This window comes from Anastrepha ludens, chromosome 5 (genome assembly GCF_028408465.1).
Source record: "Anastrepha ludens isolate Willacy chromosome 5, idAnaLude1.1, whole genome shotgun sequence".
NCBI lineage: Eukaryota > Metazoa > Arthropoda > Insecta > Diptera > Tephritidae > Anastrepha > Anastrepha ludens.
Window position 1 is genome coordinate 20418427 of NC_071501.1, and position 25771 is coordinate 20444197.

The window sequence follows — 25771 nt, forward strand, 5'->3', positions numbered from 1 at the left end:
TAAATCCAACACCAGTTCATTAGAATACCAGCGTAGGTTTGGAGAATACGTCGCACCATTTAGACCTGAATGGAAAATGATTTACACTGATGGTTCAAAAACTCTAGACCAGACCGCGTTTGCAGTAGTGAATGCTGATGGTGAAACAATAACGAAGGGTCAACTACCTTACTACTGTTCTGTGTACACAGCAGAAGCTATAGCAATATACAATGCCATAATAGTTGCATCAAAAACTAATGAAAAAACAATCATTTGTTCGGATAGCAAGTCTACAATATCAGGCATCATGAACATAAGAAACAAATCACCCCTTATTTCAAGCATACGGAGCATATTAATTGAGCATCAATATAAAGTCAAAATTATGTGGATTCCTGGCCACGTTGGTATTAAAGGGAACGAACTTGCCGACCAAAAAGCTAAGGCTGCAGCAATGGAACCGTTGCACACATTTGACTGTATTCTTAAGAAGGACATCTGCGGACTAATTAATAAATATTTGGAAGCAAAAAGAACTGAGGCATGGAGAACAGTGCAACACCATTATGCAAGCTTAAATATAACTGGCTCTAAACCCAACTATCAAGCCATATGCCGTACCAAGGACATCACTGCATTCATCCGACTCCGTATTGGACACACAATCGGTACACACTCCCACATTTTAATTGGTGAGAGGCCACCTTCCTGCCCCTACTGCACCCTGTCAACATTAACAGTTAAACACCTGTTGGACGACTGCACGCATTTTATGAATCTCAGGAACACAAGTTTCAACAACCATCTTCCATCGGAAATACTAAAGACTCCTTCTCAGGAAAACATTGAGAAAATGACAGATTACTTAATTACAGCGGATCTGAGAAAATTGATTTAAACCATAAGTCTCTTTACTTAAACATCTATGTATATCCTATGAATTTACCTTTCACATAACTTAATTTCTTTAATTCTTGTGTTGATAGTGCCTAATAATCGTTTCCAGAAAATTAACTCTCTAATAGCTTAACTTTTGTAGTAAAAAATATTCTTATTAGAATAGTGAGCCGTAAGCCCTGGCAGCTAGTGCTCCTTTTATTGTAAAATAATAATTTATTGTTATTTTCCATATATTAAATAAATAAATAAATAACACTAGCGGCACGCAATTGACCCAATCGAACTAATTCTGAAACAGAACTTTTTTTCAACACTTCATATTTTCTCTACCGGGTCGTGAGCGCCCATACAAGTGATGTGTAATTAGGTGTACGCGATAACTGTGACTGTGTGACCCTGAAATTTGACAGTATTTAATACCTGTTGAGGTGTTCACATAATCACTTTTAGGAATGCCTGTATGTGTGTACGCGTGTGTTTTTAGTAACTTAAGCCCAAATAAACAAAAGCAGATTTCTAGAGAAAATTCATTTATCTATTTTTCCGTGTATACTTTATTTACTAGTTAAGCTTTAGAAAATATAAATTGAACGTTTACTCATACGCATAGAAATACAGAGTAGCATAATGGATTTAAAATACAGTGGACTGCGACGAACATAAATAATTATAAGACAATGGACAAGTGGCGAAGAAGTAAGAAATGAAAAAAAAAAAAAATTAAACACAGTTTATAAATAAATAAATAAATATAAATTAAAATTAAGTATTTTAGATTTTTTAAACATTTGCAGCCCACAACATCGTTCGTTATATCGTTCATATGTTGCTCAGGTGGGATTGAGGTTGATTGACTTGAGCAGCTTGGCAAGCAAACATTCTCACATCGTCTCCAGTGGAATATTATTTTTAATGACCTGTGAATAGAACACGCAAAAAGCACGTGAATACATTTGTACTTGTTATTATTACTATTATCTTATTTATTATAACTAAATTTATAGTATTTATAGGACTAGTAAGAAAGGCTATTGGCTGGTCTTAAATAAGTAAAAGGAATATTTGGTTGCTTGACACTGTCAAACATCTTCAGTTTGGTCTATATTTTAACCATGAATCGTCTTACAAACGAACAACGCTTGCAAATCATTGAATTTTATTATAAAAATGCGTGATCTGTTAAGAAAGTTTAAAGTCGAAAAATTGTGTTCAGCGGCGAAGCTCATTTTTGGATCAATAGGTACGTAAATAAGCAGAATTGTCGATTTTGGAGTGAAGATCAGCCAGAAGAAATGCAAGAGCTACTAATGTATCTAGAAAAGGTCACAGTTTGGAGTGGTTTATGGGCTGAAGGTATCATTGGACCGTACTTCTTTAAAGGTGCTGCGAATCGTAAGGTAACTGTGTATGGTGAGGGCTACCGTGAAATGATATCCAACTTTTTTTTGCCCAAAACGCAAGAGCTTGACTTGCATGACATGCAGTTTCAGCAAGACGGTGCCACATGCCACACAGCACGCGCACCAATGGACTTGTTGAGAGGCGAGTTCGGTGAACATTTTATTTCACGTTCGGGGCCTGTCAATTGGCCACCCAGATCGTGCGATATAACGCCTTTATATTATTTTTGTGGGGCTATGTTAGAGCTCATGTCTATTCAGACAAGTCTGCTTCAATTAACGCATTGGAAGACAAAATTAAAGAATTTATATGTGAGATACCGGCCGAAACATTGGAAAGAGTATGCCAAAATTGGACTAAGCGGATGGACCATTTAAAGCGCAGTCGCGGTCAACATTTGCATGAAATAATCTTCAAACATTAAATTATACGGACTGTACTATCGATTTAAATAAAAATGTCATGCATTTTTCTGAATTTTACGTGTGTTTTTTTGAAAAACTTTCCTATAAAAAAAAATAAATAATTGGCGCGTACACTTCTGTTAGGTGCTTGGCCGAGCTCCTCCTCCTATTTGTGGTGTGCGTGTTGATGTTGTTCAACAAATGGAGGGACCTACAGTTTCAAGCCGACTCCGAATGGCAGATATTTTTATGAGGAGCTTTTTCATGTCAGAAATACACTCGGAGGTTTGCCATTGCCTGCCGAGAGGCGACCGCTATTAGAAAAATGTTTTTATTAATTTTGCTTTCACCGAGATTCGAACCGACGTCTCTCTGTGAATTCCGAATGGTAATCACGCACCAACCCATTCGGCTATGGCTTAAACTTTCCTATAGCTCTTAAAAAATCACCCTTTAGCTCATAGTGAATCGGGAGTCTTAGTTCGAAAAATGGTGCCAAAAGAAAATCGAAATAAAAATATCAGCCACAACTTTGTGAAAAATACTGATGGGTATGGAAAAATTTAAAGAACTGGTCGAAAGCTTCAGATCGGCGACAGGTGTAACAGAGATATAAGATGGTTTTGTATACAGGCAAAGGGGACGTCCGAAAAAAAGGTGGCTAGAAGATGTGGAAGCTGATCTTTGGAAAATGCGCGTGCAATGTTGGAGGGAAGTCTGTGTAAATCGAGATCGATGACAAGAAGCTGTGAAGGAAGCAATAGTTCACCAAGGACTGTGAAGCTAAGAAGAAGATACAGAAATTTACTAAACGAAATTTATCGGGAGACCCTTGAATTTGAAAAGATCGAGCCAAGGAGCACCAGGAGATTTGGTGTCTCCTAAAACACTCAGGCTAAAAGCCCATTGTATTTAAAGCTCTGGAAAGGGGGTAGATAGTCTAGGAGGGAAGGAGAAAAGTATCAGAGAAAGAGATAGGAAAGAATAGAGACAGAGATAGAGATAGTTAGTCCTGTGAGAATTTTCCAGATTCTTTGGCAAATCTGTAAATATGCTCCAGTTTTACAGAACGAATCTTACTCATTCTCATGACTAAGGGAGACCCTTACTACCTTCTTAAACTCCCGACCCTGGAATGTCGTTACCAGAGTCAAACCAACACCGAAGAGTTTCAGCGGCCTCCAGAGACCCGCGTAACTTTGGAACAATTACGTTCTGGATATTGTAGTAGCTTAAACTAAATCGACTCCGGCATGCCCAATATATGGCAAATATGTGGGGGCAAACCCAAGCAAACCTGCTCACCTGGTACTCCTCTCCCTCTGGATCCAACCTAAAACAGCACGCTTTCTGGGCCTACCGTTAGATGACTTAGACGAAGACGACCGGTTGCAACACCGCACTTACATGGTTTAGTAAGCTGCTACAACAACAACAGCGGTTGAATGTCAATAAAAAAACCAGCCCTAAACAAATTTGATGTGAACTTTCTCTCAATATTACGAAGAGAGGAATACAGAAATTTTTGAGTGAATATTCGAACTTAAAATATCAAAATAGACTGGCTTAGCCGAAGTTTACACCACGACACAAAGCAGCCAGACTCGAATATGCCGATAATCATAATTGCCATGAATGACAATACAGCCACGAAAAATGCGTCACTCTCGAATTTTCCATGGTGTCTCGCTTATAACTTGGGGAGCTTTCAGCCCACAATTTATTTTATTTCGCATAAGAGGTCTTGGATAATGTTTTATTGAATTTCACGCAAAGAATTTCACGGTGAGCCTTCGCCGTATTAACCGGACAATGCTGCAATCCGCAGCACTAAGCGTACAAAGAGTTTTGCGGGACGAAAACTATTCCTATGCTAAAGTGGCCTGCATTTATTCCAGATTTAAATCTAATGGAGAGCCTTTGGAGCATATTTCTCAAGCAAGTTTATAAAGGCGGATGCCATTTTAATAGCCCATTGCAGCTTAAAAAACTACTCGCCAGTCGTTCCTTTCTCGTGCTAACCGGCGCCGGAGGAGGCCTTGCTCTTCCTCTGTTACCACCACCTGGTACCGCATCGAATACTTTCAGAGCCGGAGCGTTTGTATCCATTCGGACGACATGACTCAGCGAACGTAGCCGCTGGATCTTTCTTCGCTGCGCTATGTCTATGTCGTCGTAAAGCTTATACAGCTCATCGTATCATCGCCTGCGATATACGCCGTTGCCAACGTGCAAAGGTCAACAAATTAAAATCGGATGTTGTCATCGTCCACGCTTCTGCGCCATACGTTAGAACGGGCATGATGAGAGCCTTGTAGAGTGTTAGTTTTGGTCGTCGAGAGAGGACTTTACTACTCAATTGCCTACTTAGTCCAAAGTAGCACTTGTTGGCAAGAGAGAGTCTACGTTGGATTTGCAGGCTCACATTATTATAGGTGTTAATACTGGTTCCTAAATAAACGAAGTGGTTTACGACCTCGAAATCATAACTGTCAACAATGACGTGTGTGCCGATACGAGAGTGCGCCGAATGTTTGTTTAATGATAGGAGATACTTCGTTTTGTCCTCGTTCACCACCAGACCCATTCGCTTTACCTCTTTATCCGGTTTGAAGAAGGCAGAACTAACAGCGCGGTTGTTAAGACCGATGATAACAATATCTGCGATTAAGTTCTGCGGCTCGCACATCAGGTTAAAGAAGTCACACGACAGCGAGTCACCCTGTCAGTGGTCACCCACATGACTACCATTGGAATTATTGAGGACCCGAATTGCCTGTCTTGGAGCCGAATAGCATCGAGAATTTTGTCTGTGAACGTTCTGTGCTTTCTAGAGCAAGGCTACGAACTTTGAATTCCAATGTCATGAGAATGAGTAAAAGTCGTTCTCTCAAACTGGAGGATATTTTCAGATTTGCCAAAGAATTTTGGAAAGTTTTCATAGGACTAGCTATCTCTGTCCCTATTCTATCGTATCAATTTCTTTCTGTTACTTCTCTTCTTTCCTCCTTGATTATCTTTGAATAAAATTGTATTTTTAGCCTGAATGTTTTAGGAGTTACTAATCTCTCGGTGCTTCTTGGCTCGCCTTTTTTAAATTTCAAATTCATTCAAACCAAAACGCGACCCATCTGGTCAAGTTTTCGGAAAAATCATTTATTTTTTAGTATCTAAGACATATTTCAATTCTAAGTTTAATAAATTTAAATTACATTTTTTTAAGTAGAACATTTGGTGTCATTTTTTGGAAGAAGGAAATTAAATAAAATCGGTCTGTAAGTATTTTATACCAAATTTACGGAAATGTGCATTTTTCCCGTGTGAATTTAATGGTTATTTTCATAACGTTGTCGTTATGGGCAAATATAAAAAAAAAAAATGTGTGTCTAATTTTTTTTTGGTCATAAAAAAATTTAGAAGGCAGCACTAAATAAAATTTTTTTTGGGCCATCTTAGTGCACATAGTAAGTGCCCTTTAGCTAATGCATAAGACCATATTAATACTTATAAATTTAGCCCAACTAACTATCAATGGGGTTATTTATTTATCTAACTATAAAATTATTATAAACTCCGCCAATAGCTTACCTCCGAACACATTCCTTTATAGATTTCGTCTGTGTCCCAGGGACCTCTTTCCGGCAGTCGTATATCTCGTCTTCGTAATTCTTGCACACAATCGGTTAAATCGAATATGGGCAGTGGATCAATGCGCGCTTTAGCAACTTTTGCGGTCAAATACTCAACGTAATGTGTGCTGAAAAGATTGGCGGATGAAATTTTGGTGAGTAAAAACTTTCGTAATTTTTTAAAGGCATCAAGAAATAGACATTTTTTTAAATTAGTTGTATTCGATTTATGTAAACTGAATACAACGAATCGGTTTCTATAAAATATTTGGATAGAGAGATGCGTAAAAATATAAAATTGTTTGAAATATGAGGACGGCTCAATAAGTACCCGTGTTTGTTGACAGAGGGCGTTCCTGAGGGAATTTGGTCTTAGCATCGTGTGATGCCATCCATTAAAGGAGGACAAAACAAATTTCAAACTTATTGATAGGTTAATTTGGATTTGGCAGCTATTCGAGTAAGACGTGTTTCGTGATTTTCGTTAAGATAGAAAAAGAGCAGTATCGTTCGGTAATTCGCTTTTCCGGTGGGAAAAAATACGAGGTGATAAAAGCAAAGTTGGATGCTGTCTATGGGAATGCTTCGCTAGTTAGATATTGGTTCAACGAATTTAAACGCAAACGATCATCCGTTTTTGATAAGGAGAGACCAGGATGGCCGGCAGACGTGCTTACCGAGGTAGTCATTCAAAAAGTTCTCGACATGATTCTCGCTGATCGACGAACGAAAGTGCGCGAATTAGCAGAGGCCATAGGTGGGTCTACCGGAACGGCATTTAATATTTTACATGATAAGTTGGCGATGAAAAAATTGTCGGTTCGATGAGTGCCGCGAATGCTCACGATTAACAACAAGCGGATGCGGCTTCGAAGCAGTGTTAGGAGCAATTTAAGCGAGATCCGAAGGAATTTTTGCGTCAAGTTGTCACCGTTGTGATGAAACCTGGATTCATCAGTACACACCAGAAACTAAGCAGCTATTAAAAGAATGGACTTCCCCTGGTGAATTTGCTCCAAAGAAGCTGAAGACAGTCCCATCGGCCGGAAATGCCATGCCGACGATTTTTTAGGATGCGAACGACGTCATCCACATGGATTTTTTAGAAAAAGGCAGAACGATCACTGGACAATACTACAGTGAGTTATTGGACCGCTGTCAAAAAAAATTGAAGAAGACACGACCGCATTTGGCGAAATAGAAGGTGCTGTTTCACTACGATAACGCACCAGCACATTCATCCGGAGTTGTCGCCGCCAAACCGCATGAATTGCTTTATAAATTGTTGCGCACGCCCCGTACTCAACCGATCTGGCTCCCTGCGACGTTTTCTTGTTCCCTAAAAAGTTTAGTTACAACGGGGAAGTCATCGCCGAGACAGGTCGTATTTTGGAGAGTTCGACAAATCCTCTTTTTTGGAGGGATTAAAAAATGGCTGGAGCGTTGGGAGAAGTGTACCTTTCAAAAAGGGGACTATGCAGAAAAATAGAAAATACAAACATTTTAAGAAATGGCGTGTTCATTTCTAACAAGGGTACTTATTGTACCCCCCTCGTAGAACGAAAAAACACTGCAACCTTCGAAGAATTTCCTAATACCTTTAGTATTCTATAACATCTGTTGACGAATATATCTTCCGTCTCACTAAGGAATACTTTTATTTGTATTTTTATACATTGTTTTCCCACTAAGTCACACTGAGAGCACAACAAAAATGTTCTGAATACCAACCGAAGCCACATCCGCTTGCTGTTCATCGTGAGCATTCATCGTGAACTTTTTGAATGACTACCTCGGTAAGCACGTCTGCCGGCCACCCTGGTCTCTCCTTATCAAAAACGGATGATCGTTTGCGTTTAAATTCGTTGAACCAATATCTAACTAGCGAAGTATTCCCATAGACAGCATCCAACTTTGCTTTTATCACCTCGTATTTTTTCCCACGTAAACTCTTTATTTCTCGTTTTAATTCGCACTTACCGACAAAGTCCCGCGTGCTTATCGGGCACTTCGCCATTGCACACTGTATCCACCAGCCCGGTGGGGGTCTCCTTCTGCAAGGCAATCGGACAACGCGCCGATTTCGGCGTAGATGTTGATGCGTCCTCCGCATCTGCATTAGGCAGCTCTATAGGGTCTTCATCGTAGGGTATATTATTTTGTTTGAGTAACATCTGCAGTTGTATTGGCAACTTGTCGCGCAAATAGAAGAGACAATTGCGCGGATGATGCGCATGCAAGCCCAACTTGGCACAGTAGGAAGAGATTGTGCATTTAGCGCCCATCATAAATGGCTTGCCACAACCATAACAAAATTCATACTTGCATTGAGTGCAAGTGAAATGCATGCAGCCGCCCCTGAAAGTAAACAAAACAAATAAAAAACGTTAATAAATTTGCTATTCCCTAGGCGATGCAATACACAACCAACCTGGCTAGCGAGTATCTGAATTTGCATTTTGGACAATCTATGCCGTTCTGCGCCAAATGCTCTTGTACACCTTGTGCTTGCACTTCGGGATCGTTCGCTTCCTTCCATTCTTTGAATTGTTCGCACGAAATGCCCTCATGCTGTTTCTCCCACTAAGGGCAAAGTGAAGAAGATAGGAAGAGTGAAGAAGAGTGGAAGTGGGCAAAATATACACAAGTTAATGTATGTAAGGAAGGAAATTTATCTGCTCACACTTACCGCCTTTCTGCACTGCGCGCACGTCACCGAACCGCAATCTGGACAAATGAGTCGCTTCTGCTTGGGCCTCGCAAAAAATCCAGATGAGCATTGAATGCACCATTTGAAGTTGGGATCTTGCAGTAGTGTGCGATCTCGGAGCTTACGTTGGAACAGTTCGTGCACTTCGGCATCCAGAATGTTCTTGAGGAAAATGTCTAAATTTGAGAAATATTCCAAATTCTCATCCTCATGCTCGTTATGCCCATGCAATTCGGGCAGCTTACAGAATGGGCAAGTGCAGTCGTTAATGCTGCGATCGGTGATCTATTTGGAAGATGAAAGTGGATGTGATTACAAGTAGTTTAAAAAAGTGTTCACCTCACAAGTATCCTCGCTCACCTGCACAGTGAAATAAGTTTTGGCGCACTGTTTGCAACATTTATGCGTACATTTGAGCATTGAAACAATCTGATTCATCGGATATATGCCCATGCAGAGTTCGCAGTCCTGTTGCAACATAGAAATGGCTTGATCGAGATCACTGCACTCCTTGGCCGCCCAGATTGAGACATCCTGTTGGAAACGCATGTTAACCAATGTGGCAGCTATTTGTGCCTCAGCTACACTTGCGACTAGTTTTTCATCGACAAATTTACGCACTAGAACCTGCAAATAGAAAGATTCATAAAATTCTCTGTCCACACTTGCAAGTTACTACAGTTACTAGTTACTAACCTCTGTTGGCACTACTTCTAGTTCTTGTACGCTAGGGTATGCCCGAAATACTGGTACACTCTGCTTACGCTGACGTATTTCCAGCGGCTCCGGTTCCTCTTCACTCGCCGTTGTCTCATAGTCATCATCTGAAAAGCATGTCTCGTGATATTTCTTCTTGGGTATGCGCGCATGGGTGCGGAAAATGCTAGCTGCGGCAATAGTTTTAGAGCCACTGGCACTCGCTGAAGTGCTTGGCATATATTTAGTAATGGCTTCGACTATTGATTCTTTACGTACTATAGTTGGTGGATTTTTGGGTGGTTCATAGCGGGTAGTCAATTGGTTTTGACGTTTGAGAAACTCTTGTTGTATCGCCTTGACCGAAGAAATGCCGATAGGACCTGGTGGACCGGAAAATGATTTTGAACGTAGGGGCACCTTTTTCGGTGTTTGCTTTGGTATTTTACTTTCCTTGGGTTTTGCCTGCTCAGCCATTGACTTAGCGCTGGGGATGGCACTCTTTTGTAAACCTACTTTGTTGTTGCGTGTGATACTCATTGTACTTCGCAGGGAATTTGAAGTGGACGCTTCGCTGGCGTCGGTTCTAATCTGTGGAATCTTGCTCACTGCACCGCCTTTAGAGCTTACGGCAGTTTTAGGCTCAGCTGCACTGCTGGCATGCTCGTTTTCGGTGCGGCTTAAGCTGTTTTGGCTTTTAGTATCAATAGTTTTCTCCACTACTGTGGGCTCTACGTTGCTCTGCGTTGCCATTGCTTGGGTATCAGCATGCTGATATACCTCCTGATGATCAGAACTTTGCCTTTCGCTACTCTCCTCTTGCACTTGCTCGTTTCGCATAGCTGCGTCTATTTGACTCTCATTTCCCGATGTCTTTAATTTTATCTCTGCCCGCTTATCGTTCGATAATACTGTTTCTACCGGCAATTCGGGTGTTTGGTTCTCTACCTCGATTTCCATAGCCTCAGATTCTATTAGGTTAGCATAAGTTGTGGATTCATTTGCATTAGTAAGAGAATCAGGCTCAACTGTTGAAGCAAGCTTAGTCAATAAAGCAGTGGGAACTGCATGATGTGGGTCAGTAGCGTTTGGGGTGTCGTAAGTTATGACGATTTCGGTATTAGTTGATGGGGGAATGATTGTAACTTGTTTATCGTCATCTTCGGTACTAGCACTACCGGTTTCGTGTTTTATTTCTTGTTCAGCAGTATCAGCCGTTTCAGCTTGGTGTTCCCTTGCGCTCTCATCTGTACTATGCTTATCAGCGTTAGCTCCTTCAACTTTTACTTCATCAGCGTCATCTTCGTCATCCAAACCGTCCTCGTCCTCTTCATCAAAGTAGTCTTCATCTTTAAAATCATCCTCGGTTAGCGCATCTTCATCATAATCCGTTTCTTCCTCTTCAAATGATTCTTCCCAATCGCCCTCCTCGCCCTCGTCCTCATCATATTCGTCTTCGTCTGTGTACTCATCCGTATACTCTTCTTCGGTAGATTCAAAATCCTCAATATTTATCTCGTCCTTCATTTGCTTAATCAAACGCTGTGTGTCTTCAACGAGCTCGGAGAGATTTTGTTTTGATGCATCTGGCGAAAGCACAAACTCCACTGCTGTTGTCTGCCTTGACTTCTTAGCTAAGTTTGCGTCTATTGCAGTATCGCTTGTGGATTGCTGTATGGGTGGTTGTGATTCTTTGCCTATCACTGGAATTACCTCATTCTCAGAAGTCACAGAACGCGCTTGCCCGCGACTTGAAAATTCACTCTCAATGCTATAGAGTTCGTCATCGGATGTCTCATTATCGTCGTCGCCGTTTTCACGCTTAGACACAGATCTTTCATTCTTGTCGAATTCTTCGTCTGCCGAAAGCTCAGCAGCATCTTGAAACTCCTCTGAGCTGTGTTTCTCCGAATCGTTTTTGATTTGAGCCACTTCTTGGGATGCGATTTGTGTAGAAGGTTCGTTCACAGCAGGATATGCTGTTTCTTCTGTGTTGTTTACTGTTAGAATTGCTTGTTCAGATGAATTTGGAGTAGATGTTTCTTCCAAAGCTTGACGTATATCTTCAGAAGATCTGGTTTCTACTTGGATTGTTTCTTTAGATTTGGTTATGGTTGGACGAGCTGTTTCCCCAGTGCTGATATCTGGTTGAGTAGTCTCCTCAGATGCCAAGGGTAACATGGTTTCTTCAACGTGTTGCCGACTTGAATCTTCAGAGCTGGTGTCTGCTCTAACAGTGGCTTCAATTTCCGCGGGAAAAGGTTGTTCTTCAACGAGTTGTCCACTTGGATCTTCAGAGCTGGTGCCTGCTTTCACTGTAGCGTCAGCCTCCGCTGGTAAAAGTTGTCCTTGAACGGGTTTTCCACTTGAATCTTCAGAACTGATGTGAATTTTAATTGTTGCTTCATTCGCAGCTGGTAAAGGTTGTTCTGCAAAGAGATTTCCACTTGGATCTTCAGAACTGGTGTGAACTTTAGTTGTGGTTACCGTCTCTGTTGGTAAAGGTTGTTCTTCAACGAGTTGCCCACTTTGATCTTCAGAGCTGATGTGAACTTTAGTTGTGGCTTCCGTCTCCTCTGGTAAAGACTGCTCTTCAACGAGTTGCGCATTTTGAACTTTAGAGCTGGGGCCTGCTGTGATTTCAATTTGCGCAGATATAGTTTGTGTCCCAACGGGCTGCTGATTAAGATCTCCGGAGCTAATATCTGCTTTAGCGGTTGTCTGTATTATCGCTGGTAAAACTTGTTCTCCAATGTGTTGCTGTTCTTGCACAGAGCTGGTATTTGTTTTGACCGAAATCTCATACTTCATTTGTATTTGTGGTTCCTCTTCAGTTTGACGAGTTTGAGAATTGGAGCTTGTTTTTCTCGTAGTTGAGTCTTCAGACTGTGTGGATTCCAATTCCACCAGAACTTGGCGTTCGATCGAGCTGGGCTCAGCTTGAGTAGTGCTTACAGCTTCTTCGCTCATGAATTCGCTTGTGGGTTCACTAGTTTGTTCCATGCTTTCATGCAAACTTTCTAAATTCACTTGCCTCCGGTTTTCTGTTACTGACACGGATTCATCTACCTGCCTATCTGGCTGACTTAAAGAGTCAACCGGTCGTTCTAATGTAACTCGATCAGTGTTAGTTGCTTGGACCTCATTTTTATTTGTTAGTTTGGCTTCAACAACAGTTAGTTGACTAGGTTTTTTTGATCTTTGCTCACCAGAAATTCGACTACCGCTTCGACGTACAGGAATTCGAGATACTCTCGGTTGTCTGTCCTTTAGATTTGGTGCTTCTTGATTTGGTTTAGTGTTATCTGTAGAAGACGCTTCATGTGGAGTTTTAGCATCCAATGCGTGTTCTGCAAGTAGATCTTCTGACGAAGCGGCATCTTCATTCTCAGCTTTCTGTTGCAAGTTTTCATCATTGGGCGGTGTAGCTTCTTGTTGTTTATTTGAGCTTTTTGTTATGTGCCGATCTTTAGCGTCCGTTCTGCGCATATCCCCACCTACCTTTAATTCGGGGCCATTTACATTCTTTGGCAACTGGCTCTTTCTTTGACGTCTCTGCATTTTTTCGTTTCTTTTGAGCTTTGAGGTATCAGTAAAACTTACAGCTGCTGGTGTATCAGCTTCTTCAAGCACTTGGGGGACCACTGTAGTAGAAGTAGTTGCTTCATTGCTCTCGTTGGACAATGCAGCTGCTACATTTACTAGAGTTTCTTGTGAGGCTCTATTAGACCTTGACGGCTGCTCTTCGTTGAAGGCATTACTTTCTTCGGTCTGTGGCACTTTACGTTGTTCATTAGCATTTGCTATTGAAATTTCCGGAGAATTGTCGGTCACTTTCTCTGCGCTCTTCCTCGCTTCTTCGTTCTGTTCATTCGGAATCTCAATTTTATTATTACCATCGTTTACGACAGTGCCATTCGTGACTTGTTCAGTTAACTGCTCATTTTCCTGTTCGTCATGACGTTCTGTCTCTTCAGTTTCCGAAGTAATCTGACTCTTATGAGCTGCACTGGCTCCCATAGCCTGCGTGTCAGAGAGTTCTTCCGCTAAATCTTCTCTCTCATTTTCACTCTTCACTTTGCTATCTTCTGTTAGATTCTCGCCTTCAATCTCTGGTATGGAAAACTCTGCAGCATCTTCTTTCTCGGCACTTAGTTTTTCTTCTTCTGGTGCCGTATACATTTTATATATCGTCCGCTCTGCCTCATCGCATGAATCAAAATCGAATTCTTCTTCGTGTTCTCTATCCAATGCACGATCGAATTCCATACGGAAATTCGCTATTTCTGCCGCATACACGAACTCGGGTGGCACTAATTCGCGTATGGAAGCCTCTTTTATGTTAGGTCCTATAACCTCCTCCAATATGAACTCTTCGGCATCAATAGGTGGCGGTTCTGGTGGCTGCAGTTTTTGATCTATCATTATTTCACCAGCAGTATTTGCCTCCTGCGCATCATCGGCCATAAGTTCCATCTCGACCTGCTGCACCAAGTTCGGTACTATTTCCTGTATATGTTGCCAAACGAAGTTCTTCACATCCAATTGACTTTGACTCCTACTATTTGCATTGGAAAGCGTGCGCTTCGCGTATTGCGTTGCTATTGGACTCTTCATTAGTATTCTCATCATTTCGGGGTCATTCTCATGCTCTACCTCCCTTTTACCTAAACTATCGCCCAACATTGTCTCCATCGTTTTGAGCATTGGTTCGTTTTCTTTAGCCTGATTTTGTTCGATATTCCCAATAAGGGTCTCAAGATCTTTTAACATATTTCGATTATTAAATGCGGGATCGTCTAGATGAAATGAGCTTGATGATGCCTCTCTACTGTACGGGCTGTAACGGTAGATGCCATCGAACATGGGATTACGATATTCATTAGTAGATTGTTCATGCAACGGCGAGGGATGATCGGTTATGAAAGCTGCACCAGCTGCATTTGGTGTTTGCAAGCATTCCGAAGCGTTTGCGCTGAGAAAATCATGAATTTCTACAGTGAGGATAGAGAAACAGAAAAAAAAAAACGAACAAAAATAGAAGGAAAGAGTTGGTGTAGATAAGTGATGACTGTGTAAGGTTTTGCGACAGAGTGTCTCACTACTAACCTGGTTGAATGGTGTGCTCAATTGGGCTTGCTGGCGGAAAAATAGCGCCACTCTCATTCTCAACACCGGCTGGTGAGCCACGTATGCGCATTAGGAAAGGTTTCAGCTGTGTGCGTCCCAAGTCCAACAGTGCCAAGTCGGCATTGCCTTGATGTATGGTGAGTGCAGTTACTATATCTTCTCGCGAGAAGTTTCCCTTGCTTGAGATGTCACGATATTTCCTTTGCCGCTGTTCAATACATTCTGACACAGCTTGCCATATATTGCCGCCATGTTGACGCAGCGCTTCCCTTGCCTCTATCTGTGATATTGTACCGATAATATTTTCTGCACGCTCTTGCCCATATTTCGTCGAAAGACTCTGGACAGTCTGTATGAGTTTGTGCCAATTTTCACGTAACCATTGTATTGGATGCGTGGATGTGCCGCAGTATTTGAGTGCAGCATGCAGCTCTTCGGGTGTGAACTTATAGAGTTCGGCCTCCTGGAAATGAGAAAAGATTTAAGGAGGGACTTAAAAATTATTCGAATTTGCGTACCTTCAGTAGAATATATAGTTCGGTTTCAGGTTCTTTATGTCTGGGTTCGTAGTGCGGCATATCTGGGGGAAGGATGCTCAACGGTGAGTGGGCATCTCGATGAAGCTGTAATTGTTATTGTTATTGTATATTTGTACAAAGTGTGCTAAAGTTATGAGTTAGGTGTGTTGTTCTTTATAGTTATGACGTGTATGAGCAGCCTTGCTTAGCTTGCCGTTCATCGTTCATCGAATCGACTTTTCTAGTCGATACAGAACAAAACAAAAAAAAAAAAAAACTAAAAAAAGGAGTCTTTGGTTTTAAGGACTTCGAGCTTTTGTGTATCCATATCTTCGAACATCGAATTCGTCATGTGCATAATCTTCACAAATCCACTTAAATTTTGGGAGACAAGGTTTTTACGGTGGTCTGGCTTATAAAATATTTAATTTGAGTGCACATATTTTGCCTTCTTTTAAGTCTTTCCTAATCGTAGGTTTTCAGAGTCGCATGCCTTGAAGATTTATACGCAAATGCTCACAGCCTGCTCGTCTTATATCTAAAGTCAGCCGTGCTTGCTTCATCCCACTACACTTCCGGTAAAACAGGTTTTCGTAACATTTTATCTGCACTTCGAAGACCGCAGAAATCAATACGCTTATACATTTGTAAGGTAATATTCAAATGAACACCACAGAGGGGAGTAGAAGATTAGCAATACTGAGTCTTCCACCAAACCCTATTAAGCCACTACCGAATGGGAACTGAGTTTCGAAAGATCGGGAGTGAAATTCATTTCGGATTGGATGTATATTTTAAATCATATTTGGGACAAATACGTTTGGTTAGTCCCTAGTTTGACCACCCTGCAGATTGAAGTATCTTTCCTGGCTCACTGGACATGGAATCTATTCCTTACTTGAGGCCTTTTAGATGGGCCATCTATGGTTAGCCTAGTTTTTGAGTATGTTTCAGTGAGGCTTTCTTTAGTAAATATTGCGAACGATTTTTATTGCGCAGTACACTTCTTCTTCAGGCTGAACAAGCAGCAATCCGGATGTGCGTTAAACTTTCTTAGTTACAATTTCAAGCTACCATCGCACGCAGATGGTTTTCTGGGAATTTCTTCATTGGCCAGATATGCGCTCGAAGGTATCTCATAGCTTGTCGAGGAACGACTGTTATTAGGAAAAAAATCTATTGTATCATTTGACTCGTAATGTCCCCTTCTGTACCGAGACCAACCGAACACAGCCTAATCGGCTATCGCACCTTCAAAAGCGATAGTCATCGGCTTGGGAGTTGAAAAAAATACTAGGCTGCTTTATCTTGGAGCTGTGATTTCAGTTTGTGGTTCCACATATATGTCTATATTCTACTTATACTAAGAGAGGACTTGGGTTGTTGCACCTACAAATGCATGTATAGAATTCCCTGTGGTAGGTACGAGCGAGAAAATAACCTCTTGAACTTTTTTGGTCCTCTGCTCTATGAATTCAGTTCTTGGGGCTTTAAGCTAGATACTGAACTGAAGTCCTTTAAATATAGAGCAATAGGATTCAAGAGGTCCTTTAAAACGTAGTGTGAACTACTATGAACTACTACTACTACTAAATATCATAGTGAACTTCACAAGACCAACTATTGTATTATCAATTGGAAGAGGAAAAGCTGCTTTGCACTAATTTTGCTTTAATGCACAGCTCATCCCAAAAAGTCGCTTAGAGGAGTAGAAAGCAACGTACCTCTTTCAAACCCCGAGTAACTACTATGAAGGCTTAGGATCTAGTTTGATTTTTCTTGCTCTAGTGCATATCCGTAGAGTTTGTCTATTTTGGTCTGTGCTCAATACTATTAAGATGACTTTGGAGCTTGTATGCGACTATTTTTGGGAGTATCTCTACCCTCATACGACAACGCCGATTACAGGAAAAAGGAGACAGTGAAAAAAAGTTTGCAGGTATTTGGAAAATTCACTTTTCTTCATGAAAGTGCGGTTTTTTAAAAACTTCCTCCCTGCCACTCATTCTAAACTTATCCCTGTGGATACCTTTTTTTCTATCCTCCATCGAGAATTAGTTTGTCAATACAAAACAACACAAACCTGTGAATTTTCGCTATAAAAGATACCACCTCCTCCTGTTGCCACAGTCTCTGCTACACTTGGCTCCGGTTGACGTAATGGTAGCGTATCATAGGTCTAAATAAAAACAACAATAAAGTTTTAACCATCTAACGTGAGTGAGCGAGTTGCCTACTTGAGTGGAAATGCTCTGTGGTGGCGGTGATGTGCCCGTTTCTTTGACACTTCTTTGTAATTTTTGTGCATCCTTCGCTTTGGGCACCTCTCTGATGGGTGAAGTGCCACAACTAGTCGAGACTTTTGTGCTCTTCTTAGACTTTTCAGCTTTTCGCATTATCTCATTAGCCGTGGCTTGTATGTTATCATCCAAAGCGGCCCATACTTCTTCCACGGATTCTGTAAGATTACATAAAGTTTTCTGAGTTAGGCGGATGGGAGCCGAATGGGACGGATGCTAGTGTTTGTATGCGTAAGGGGGGTAAAACATAGAGTTAGAAGAAAACAACAGCTTTTGGTTGGAACAATAATCGTAAGCACAGTAGAAGAATATTTATTGAAACGTTTTTTTATTTCTTTTTATAAAAAAGTTAGTGTGTTTTACAAAAAATGTAAGAATTGTGCAAAAATAGTACCGAAAACTAGGATAACAAATAAAAAAATTGTTAATGTGTTATAGTAAATATTTGTGGGCTTCCCTAGGCACGCGGATCATGCATGTAGGTATTCAATTGATTTTCGTTCCTTCCAAAAACGTGATTTTCTTGCTCCTACCTTTCTTCTTCGTAAGCGTTGTTGCACCCGAATTGTGCTCGGAGGAAGTGATCTTAAGCTTGGACATGCCGTTCGTCAAATTGCTAATGATGCTCTGTGCCACTCCGGTCTTGCGCTTAGGTATAGCAGTTGTTCCTGTAGATGTGCTGGTGCTTGTACTGGTTACTTTGTCTTTTGGCTTCTCTTTAACTTTGTCTTTCGGTTTGTCTTTCGTTCGCTCGGTGCTGCTGGTTCGTTTCTCTTTGTCCACGGAGGCTCTTTCAGGACTGAGGGAAGTTGCGGCACTCACTTTGGTAGGCTGCTCTTCGCTTACGCTGGGAGTGGGTGCAGTTGTAGTGGAGGTCTTTCGCGCACCGTGACTAGGAGTTTTGCAGCAGATCAAGCAGATCTTTACGTTCGGTTCGTTGACATATGTGCAGAACTCGCACTCCCATTCATGATCAGGTGTTGAAGGCGGTGGTCCTAAGTCATCTTCATTAGCTTCGCTGGCATCTACCGCTTGTGATGCGTTGCCTTCCTCCAACTGTGTGCTAACCTCAGCTACTTGTTCCTCCTCCTCTTGCTCGCTTTCAGTCTCTTCACTTCCGCTCTCCTCTACTTCTTCCTCCTCCTCCTCCTCCTCGTCATCCTCCGAAGCTTCTTTTTTATTTGCCTTTATTTGAACAGATTCATATTTGCCTGTGTTCTGCTTGACGGGTGCTTGATTTTCTTCAGCTTTCACCGCAGTTGCACTGGCCGATTTAGCAATCGTGCGACTACCGCCTGCTTGCACTTCAGTAGAAACTTTATTGGGCTTCTGTCGCGCAGCCTCCGCTATTTTCTCTTTCGAACTGCTACGCTTCGTGCTCTTCTCCAGTTTCTCCTGAATTTTGGCTTGCACCAATGCGCGTGTACCCGATGACTCAGAATCTAAGTCGGAATAAATGCGCGTCGGTTTGTTTGTGTTAACAAATCCCGGCTCATTCTGTCGATTACTGCTACTGCTATGGTTCACTGTCGGCCGTCGACTGGGCAACCAATCACTTTGCACTGATTTTGCAATAGAACCACGTCGATCACGCGCATCACGTAGCTTCCCCCGTGTCTGCCGCTGATTCGTCTCACTTTCGTCGTCCAACAGCTGAGACGCACTCGAAATGCGTCGTTGGCGTGCGCGCAGCGTATTCGTCATGCCTGAACGATTGGAAATAATCGAACGTCGATCGTCTTGATCTGAGTCCTCATCATCGGTGAGCTCATCCTCAACATAGCTCGTGGTGCGTTGTTTTCGGCGTACCGGCATAGATTTGCGACTCATTGCAGGTGATGCAGCGCGCGAACCGGCACGTGAAGTTGCACGGGAACGTGTGGGCGGTGGCATGCCCATTATACCTGCATAATAGAGATATACAATAAATTAACTAATGCTGAAACATAGTGCACTGAAATTTATCTAGGACCGTACCTGGATTCATAACAGGCATTCCCCCATGGTATGGATATGGATACATGCCGGTCATCATGCCTGTTTGGTTCATGAAGACAGGCGGCGGGGCCATCATGCCACTAGCGCCGTGATGGTGGGGCATCATGTAACCAGCGCCGACGTTGAGCGATAAATTAGAACGATTGAGCTGTTGCTGCGAGGGGAACTGATTACCCCACCCGTCGGTTTGAACGTTGGCCATGGGCATGTGACGCTGGGTATGAGCGTGCCATGCGTTCGTTTGTGGACTAGCACAAGTGGCACAATTAAGATGAGCCATCGATTGGGCCTGTGAAGAGGTAAAAAAAATGAGTGATTGTGTGAACTTTAGGGTTGCTCGGACGGTTGGAGGCTAGTGTCTATTATTAAGCGTTCAGTAAGTGTATCGTCGTATTGGTTGATAAGTACAGAGATGTCTACCCACAGGTACTTTTTGCTGTCGATTAAAATTTGAATATGAGGGCTAGTAAGTTTAAGAATTAACAGTTCAAATGCAAGTCTGTGCTTCGTCTGTGATTTTTTCTTTACCGCGCATGCTTATTCTTAAACAAGGGTCCGTTCAATTCGTTCTTTAGTCACCTGTGTCTCAGTTCTGTTTGTAAATACATTTTATTTTGTCACTCACCTGTTGCATCGGATTGTTCATCCATGTATTCTGTGGCTCTGGGGCACGACGATTAATATGGCTCAAATTAAAGACCGAAGTGCTCATGCCACGCGTACCCAATTGTCCGTTGGCGCGTTGCTGCTGTGCGGTGGATGGATGCATCTGCCGTTGGTTAAACATATTGTGAAAATGTGTATCATCCGTGAGGTCAAAATGAGATGAATTGATCCCGGACGACATGCTGCCTGAGCGAAAATGTGATGGCGACGGTGAGATGTTTGACCATTGATCGAATGAGAGGTTCTGATTGGTAGTTTGACAAATTGGTGACAGTGGCGGTTGTGTGGTGACACATTGGGGACATATGTACAATACATACGAGCGAACATAAGTGAAACAAAAACAAAAACAAAAACAAACATATTAGGAATTTGTGTGCACGTCACGAACATGTGGACGGTGACGATAACGTAGCGAGGTTTCAATGAGCACTGCGTACAATGGCGCGTACTAACTGATGGCGGTTGAAAATAAAGCATAGCATAGCAAATATTACCTGGTCCGTTACGGAACCGCTACAATCATTATTGCTCCTCTGACTGTCCGCTTTGTGTTGACGATAGCGTTGCTGTAGTAGCGTCATTCGATCCAACGTAGCACTGGCCTTACTTTTGATCTTCTCCAATGTGACAGATGGCGGACGTTGTATGCTGTCAAAAACCGATTTGGGCGTAACCGAACGCGACGATGTGTGTTCACTTGTCGGTGTCTTGGGCGTGTCCGGCAATGGGCGATTCATCAGATTCAGCCCACTTTTGAGTGAACTGACGCGATCTTGCCAGGACGTGCTCCTCAACGAAGGCGTCGGCGATGGTGGTATGGGCAGCGTATTCATATCGACCTATTAGGAAGTGAGTGGCAAATTGTGCAAAGAACACTTAAAATAGTTGGGCCTTTTCTTTGGTGGCTGCTTTCCAAAACTCAGCATATGTAAATTTGTATAGGTTTAACGAAATGTGAGAACAGTTCAATAATTTGAGCTTTGTTTGTGTTCAAAATTGATAAGTAAATTTTTTATTGAAAACACCTTTTCAATGCGATTGGTTTTCCGCAAAGTTTGACAATCGTGTTAGTTAGTGCTTGGTAAAACTTAAGCGCCAAAAAATTGTGAATAGAACTACAAATACGAGTATAAGATTCATTTTAGAATGCATCTAAAAAGTACGCCAAATTCTGGTAAAATAAGTACTTTCACTAAATAAGAGGCAGTTACATCAAATTTCGTATCAAAGCGCTGTGATTTTGGGGCTTGCGCGCACTTCTTTAGGAAGCGTCTAAAAAACGTCGAATTTGATTTTTAATAAATTTCTTTTTATATGAGGCAAATGACTTGGTACCGAAATCGCTTATGAAATCGTGCAGAAGCGTACCTGTTCCTTGCGCTGTAGCAGTGGTGTGGCAAATCCGCGCCCTTTACGTCTTGGTGGCGCCACTGGTGGTGTGGGTCCATTTTGTCCGGGTAAAATTTTCGGCGGCAACGGTGGGCGTGTCTGCTCAACGGCCTGGTGGGGGTGAAAAAGAGAAATTAGTATGAAATGCTGATGAAAAAGGCGCGGCTGACTTAGGCTGAGCTGTAGACTCAATAAAATTAAATTAAAAGTATTAATTATTAAATGAAATTAAAAAAAAATCTTTTAGATGGGAAATAAAAGTAATCTAAAATCTATGGAATATGTAAAAAACATTCAATAATTGTGGAAAATTAATCATTTAATTTTGCAAATAGTTGTTTTATATGACAGTAAGGACAAGAAGTACTACTGTGGGCAAAAAGGAAGGTGAATTTATTTGTCAAACTTCGCGGGATTAAAATTTCGTTCTACTTATTTTTTCATGAGTTGGCAGCACTGTTAATAACATCTGGGCCAACATTCATGTGAATGCCATTATCAGTAATATATTTACGCTTGTGTTTACCAAACGACCAAGAGTGCATTTTTCGATTTTTACAATGTCTGATTTGATTGAGCAGAGAAGTGCCATCAAATTTTGTTTGCGGAGTAAAATTTCGGCTGCGGAAACGTTTAGCATGTTGCAGAAGGCATTTGGTGATTCGACCATGTCGCAGAAAAATGTTTAAAGTGGTACAAAGACTTCAAAGAGGGTCGAGAACGTGTTGATGACTTGAAGTGCTCCGGACGACCATCGACGTCAACAGATGACCAACACGTCAATAAAGTGAAGGAGTTAGTGCTGAAAAATCGTCGGTTGACTGTTAAACACCTTACTGATATGATCGGAATATCAGAAGGATCTGTGAAAACGATTTTGAAAGATCATTTGGGCCTGCAAAAAGTGAAATCTCGTTTGGTACCGAAAACTCTCAATTTCTTGGAAAAAAGTTGTCGCGTTGATGTGTGTGAAACAATGCTTTCAGACTATCAGGACAAGCTCAAATGCATCATTACGGGAGATGAGACTTCGATTTATGCTTACGACCCTGAAACAACCGAGCAATCAAGCGAATATCGAGCTAAAGGCGAAACCAGACTGAAAAGAGCACGCCAAAGTCGTTCAAAAATAAAGGTCATGATGACAGTTCTTTTCGATTTTCGTGGTGTGGTGCACTATGAATTCCTTCCACCTGGCCAAACTGTTAATAAGGAATATTATTTGAGCGTTATGCGTCGTTTACGTGAAGCAATTCGTTTAAAAAGACCAGAATTATGGGCCAACAACTCTTGGTTTTTGCATCACGATAATGCACCGTCTCACACTGCACTCGTTCTTCGTGACCATTTCGCCAAAAATTCCACGCACTTCGTTCCGCAACCCCCGTATTCGCCTGATTTGCCTCCGTGTGATTTCTGGCTATTCCCAAAACTCAAGAGACCACTCCGGGGAACGCGTTTCGAGTCGATTGAGGAGATAAAAGCTGAATCGAAGAAGGTGCTGATGGCTATACCGGAAATGGACTATTTGGCATGTTTCGGGGATTGGAAAAATCATTGGCATAAGTGTATTTCATCGAGAGGGGATTATTTTGAAGGGGATGAAATTGATTTACAAGAATAAATAAAGATTTTTCATTTTACAACCAAATTCACCTTACTTTTTGCCCACAGTAGTAAGTATGAAAGAGCACGTCTTAGATATTTTAATAGTCAATAGGTTTGAGCAAAAACTTTGGAGCCATTGGAGTTATAAAATCCACAAATAATTCTTTGTGTCTTAATGTTTTTCACAAATGAAGGGTTTACTGTTTTAGGCCGCCTCCGAAGGGCAGATGGTTTTTTATGAGGCACTTTTTCAAGACAGAAGTATATTCGGTAGTTGGTCACTGTCTGCCGAAAAGCGACTGGTATCAATTGCTGTTTCGCCGCTAAGGTTTCGGAATTGACCACTAACTCGCCAACCCATTAGTCTACGGCAGCTGCTCTTTTCCTTTTGATGCTTAGGGGGTAGGTTAGGTTGGGTAAGACTCATTGTGATACCTGCACTTGATTCTCATCTCCTAACTAAGTTGCTTAAGCCTTATATCTTTTTAAGAAGTTTACTCCCTCCAGTGAGACATTTTGCGAATTTCCCAGATGTTAAAAGAAATAATCGGCAAGATATTTGGCAATGTTTCTTTAAAGTGCAGGACATTCAATTTCTTCTTCATCTCCACAACTTCTACAGACTAGGGTGCCTACTGGCTGGGGTGGCTAGGGTGCTAATAGTTCAGTGACCCATTATTACACCTGTGAGGATGCTGGTAGTTGATCTGTTGACATTTTGTTCTTTCAAGATTTATTTTCGGCCAGAGCGCTTTGAAGACCCAGTAGTTAGCACTCAAAGGCCACCTTCTATTGGTTTCCGCGGGGACGTTAAAGTCAATCACAGTGCACAGTTCGTTAAGAGGAATGAATGCTTAGTCCTCTACCACTCGCTGAAGGTCAAGCTCAGAGCCTTTCATTGCACACTCATTCGGTCTTTCATTTCCAAGAAAAATGTTGGTGATTGCTATTTTTTATTTTACTTTTAAACACAGCAACAATAAAAAAAAAAATAAAAATAAATTAAAGCGATGCCAGTCAAAAAAATTATATACTTGAAATATGAAGAAGAACATGAACAATAAAATAAGCGTTGGTAACTTTGCTAACTTTTGGTACGAAACTAAGAAAAAGTTGGAGCTAAAACTTGAATTCAACAATTTGAACTGAGCTCTTTAGCTTCAACTCTGAGTTCAAGTTCGTTTTAAGCATAACTGTCGCGCTATTATTTTGAAGTTTTTCTAACCTTGGAGGCACCTATATCGCTCCCTTCTAATTATTATGGTTTCCATAACATTCATTTCTAATTTATAATTTATTAATATTAATTATATTAATATTATACTAAATCACACCAACCTTTCGCACATGCGCACGTCGCTTTGGATGCTTGTGAAACATATCGTCACACGAGGCGCAGAAGATCTGCTGCGCGCATTCCTCGCAAGTGACCCAAGGATTATGTGAGCCACACAGTGTGCACTTGAGTTTCGCATCTGCCAGAGAGAAATTAGATTTTAGTTTTCGAACAATTTACTGATACCAACTGAAGGCACATACCTGGTGTACTGGGAGTTTTCGAACGGCTGCCCGCCTTGAGCACTTCATTCGAGTACTGTTGGCCAGAGAACTCGATGACTTCATAATCGGGCTCGGGTAGATTTTTCGATTTTGGTGGCAGGACTGGTAATTTAACGCCGCTATCTGGTGTCGTGGGTGAGGGTGGCGGTGGTGGTTTCGGACCGACGCGATCATGAGTTTCCGTCTGCAAAATAAATAAAATAAATGTTTTTTGCGAAATTGAATTCTAGTGAAAATTTATGCGCACCACCCATTTCGGCATAGTCAAAACATTTCGGTGTAGTTTGGTTGAAAAAGTGTTCGCATTCGTATGCGTCGCCATATTTTGTCAAGTCAAAGCGTCTGAAAATAGATGCGTGGAAATTTTATGAGCAAAGTTTACACATACATACGAGTACATATTGACATATAGATGGTACATGAGTAAAAATGCATGAGGTACTCGTAGTGGGACAACATAAATTTTTGCATCTGCTTTCTTGAGTTTGAGTTGGTTATGCCTTTTTAAAAATAACTTTATATCTGATCGTAAAAATTTTGGACACAATTCTATTTCTCAGTTCATGCTACTGAAGTTGACAGCGTCCAACTGTGTGACTACATATGTACGTAAATATACATATGCAGCGTATTTTGAAGAAAATAGTCTTCTAATTTTTATGCGCTGACATAATTTCCATTCCATGTAATTTTATTTTATTTTGCTCATCAAGTCTGTGGTTACAAAACTTTACCGACCAGAGACATAAAAGGACTAAAAGATAATACTAATAAAAGATAATACTAATACAAATAGGTCAAGGAATGGTGATATCAAGATCGATACCATTAAAATTTTTTTTAATTTTAATGAAATTGCAAATGAGTGCTAATTTAT

General features: G+C 41.3%; 1 protein-coding gene across 9 annotated transcripts in view; it reads right to left on the reverse strand.

The window, feature by feature from the left end:
- Positions 1 to 1417: 1417 nt before the first annotated feature.
- The window catches only part of LOC128865314 (E3 ubiquitin-protein ligase lubel), a 42133-nt gene continuing 17779 nt past the window's right edge, over positions 1418 to 25771 (reverse strand). The window contains exons 2-21 of one of the 9 annotated variants that reach the window (XM_054105509.1): positions 25142 to 25236; positions 24874 to 25078; positions 24673 to 24809; positions 21706 to 21837; positions 20832 to 21176; positions 20294 to 20578; positions 19648 to 19957; positions 18204 to 19574; positions 17608 to 17828; positions 17454 to 17549; positions 15371 to 15475; positions 14832 to 15315; positions 12932 to 14716; positions 9723 to 10693; positions 9387 to 9653; positions 9006 to 9311; positions 8748 to 8899; positions 8297 to 8674; positions 6276 to 6444; positions 1418 to 1799 (exon numbers count right to left, since the gene is read on the reverse strand). In XM_054105509.1, the coding sequence (XP_053961484.1) occupies positions 1764 to 1799; positions 6276 to 6444; positions 8297 to 8674; positions 8748 to 8899; positions 9006 to 9311; positions 9387 to 9653; positions 9723 to 10693; positions 12932 to 14716; positions 14832 to 15315; positions 15371 to 15475; positions 17454 to 17549; positions 17608 to 17828; positions 18204 to 19574; positions 19648 to 19957; positions 20294 to 20578; positions 20832 to 21176; positions 21706 to 21837; positions 24673 to 24809; positions 24874 to 25078; positions 25142 to 25216 (7830 nt within the window). In that variant the 5' untranslated portion in view covers positions 25217 to 25236 and the 3' untranslated portion in view covers positions 1418 to 1763. The other 8 variants (XM_054105508.1, XM_054105506.1, XM_054105510.1 and 5 more) reach the window with 8 other exon arrangements.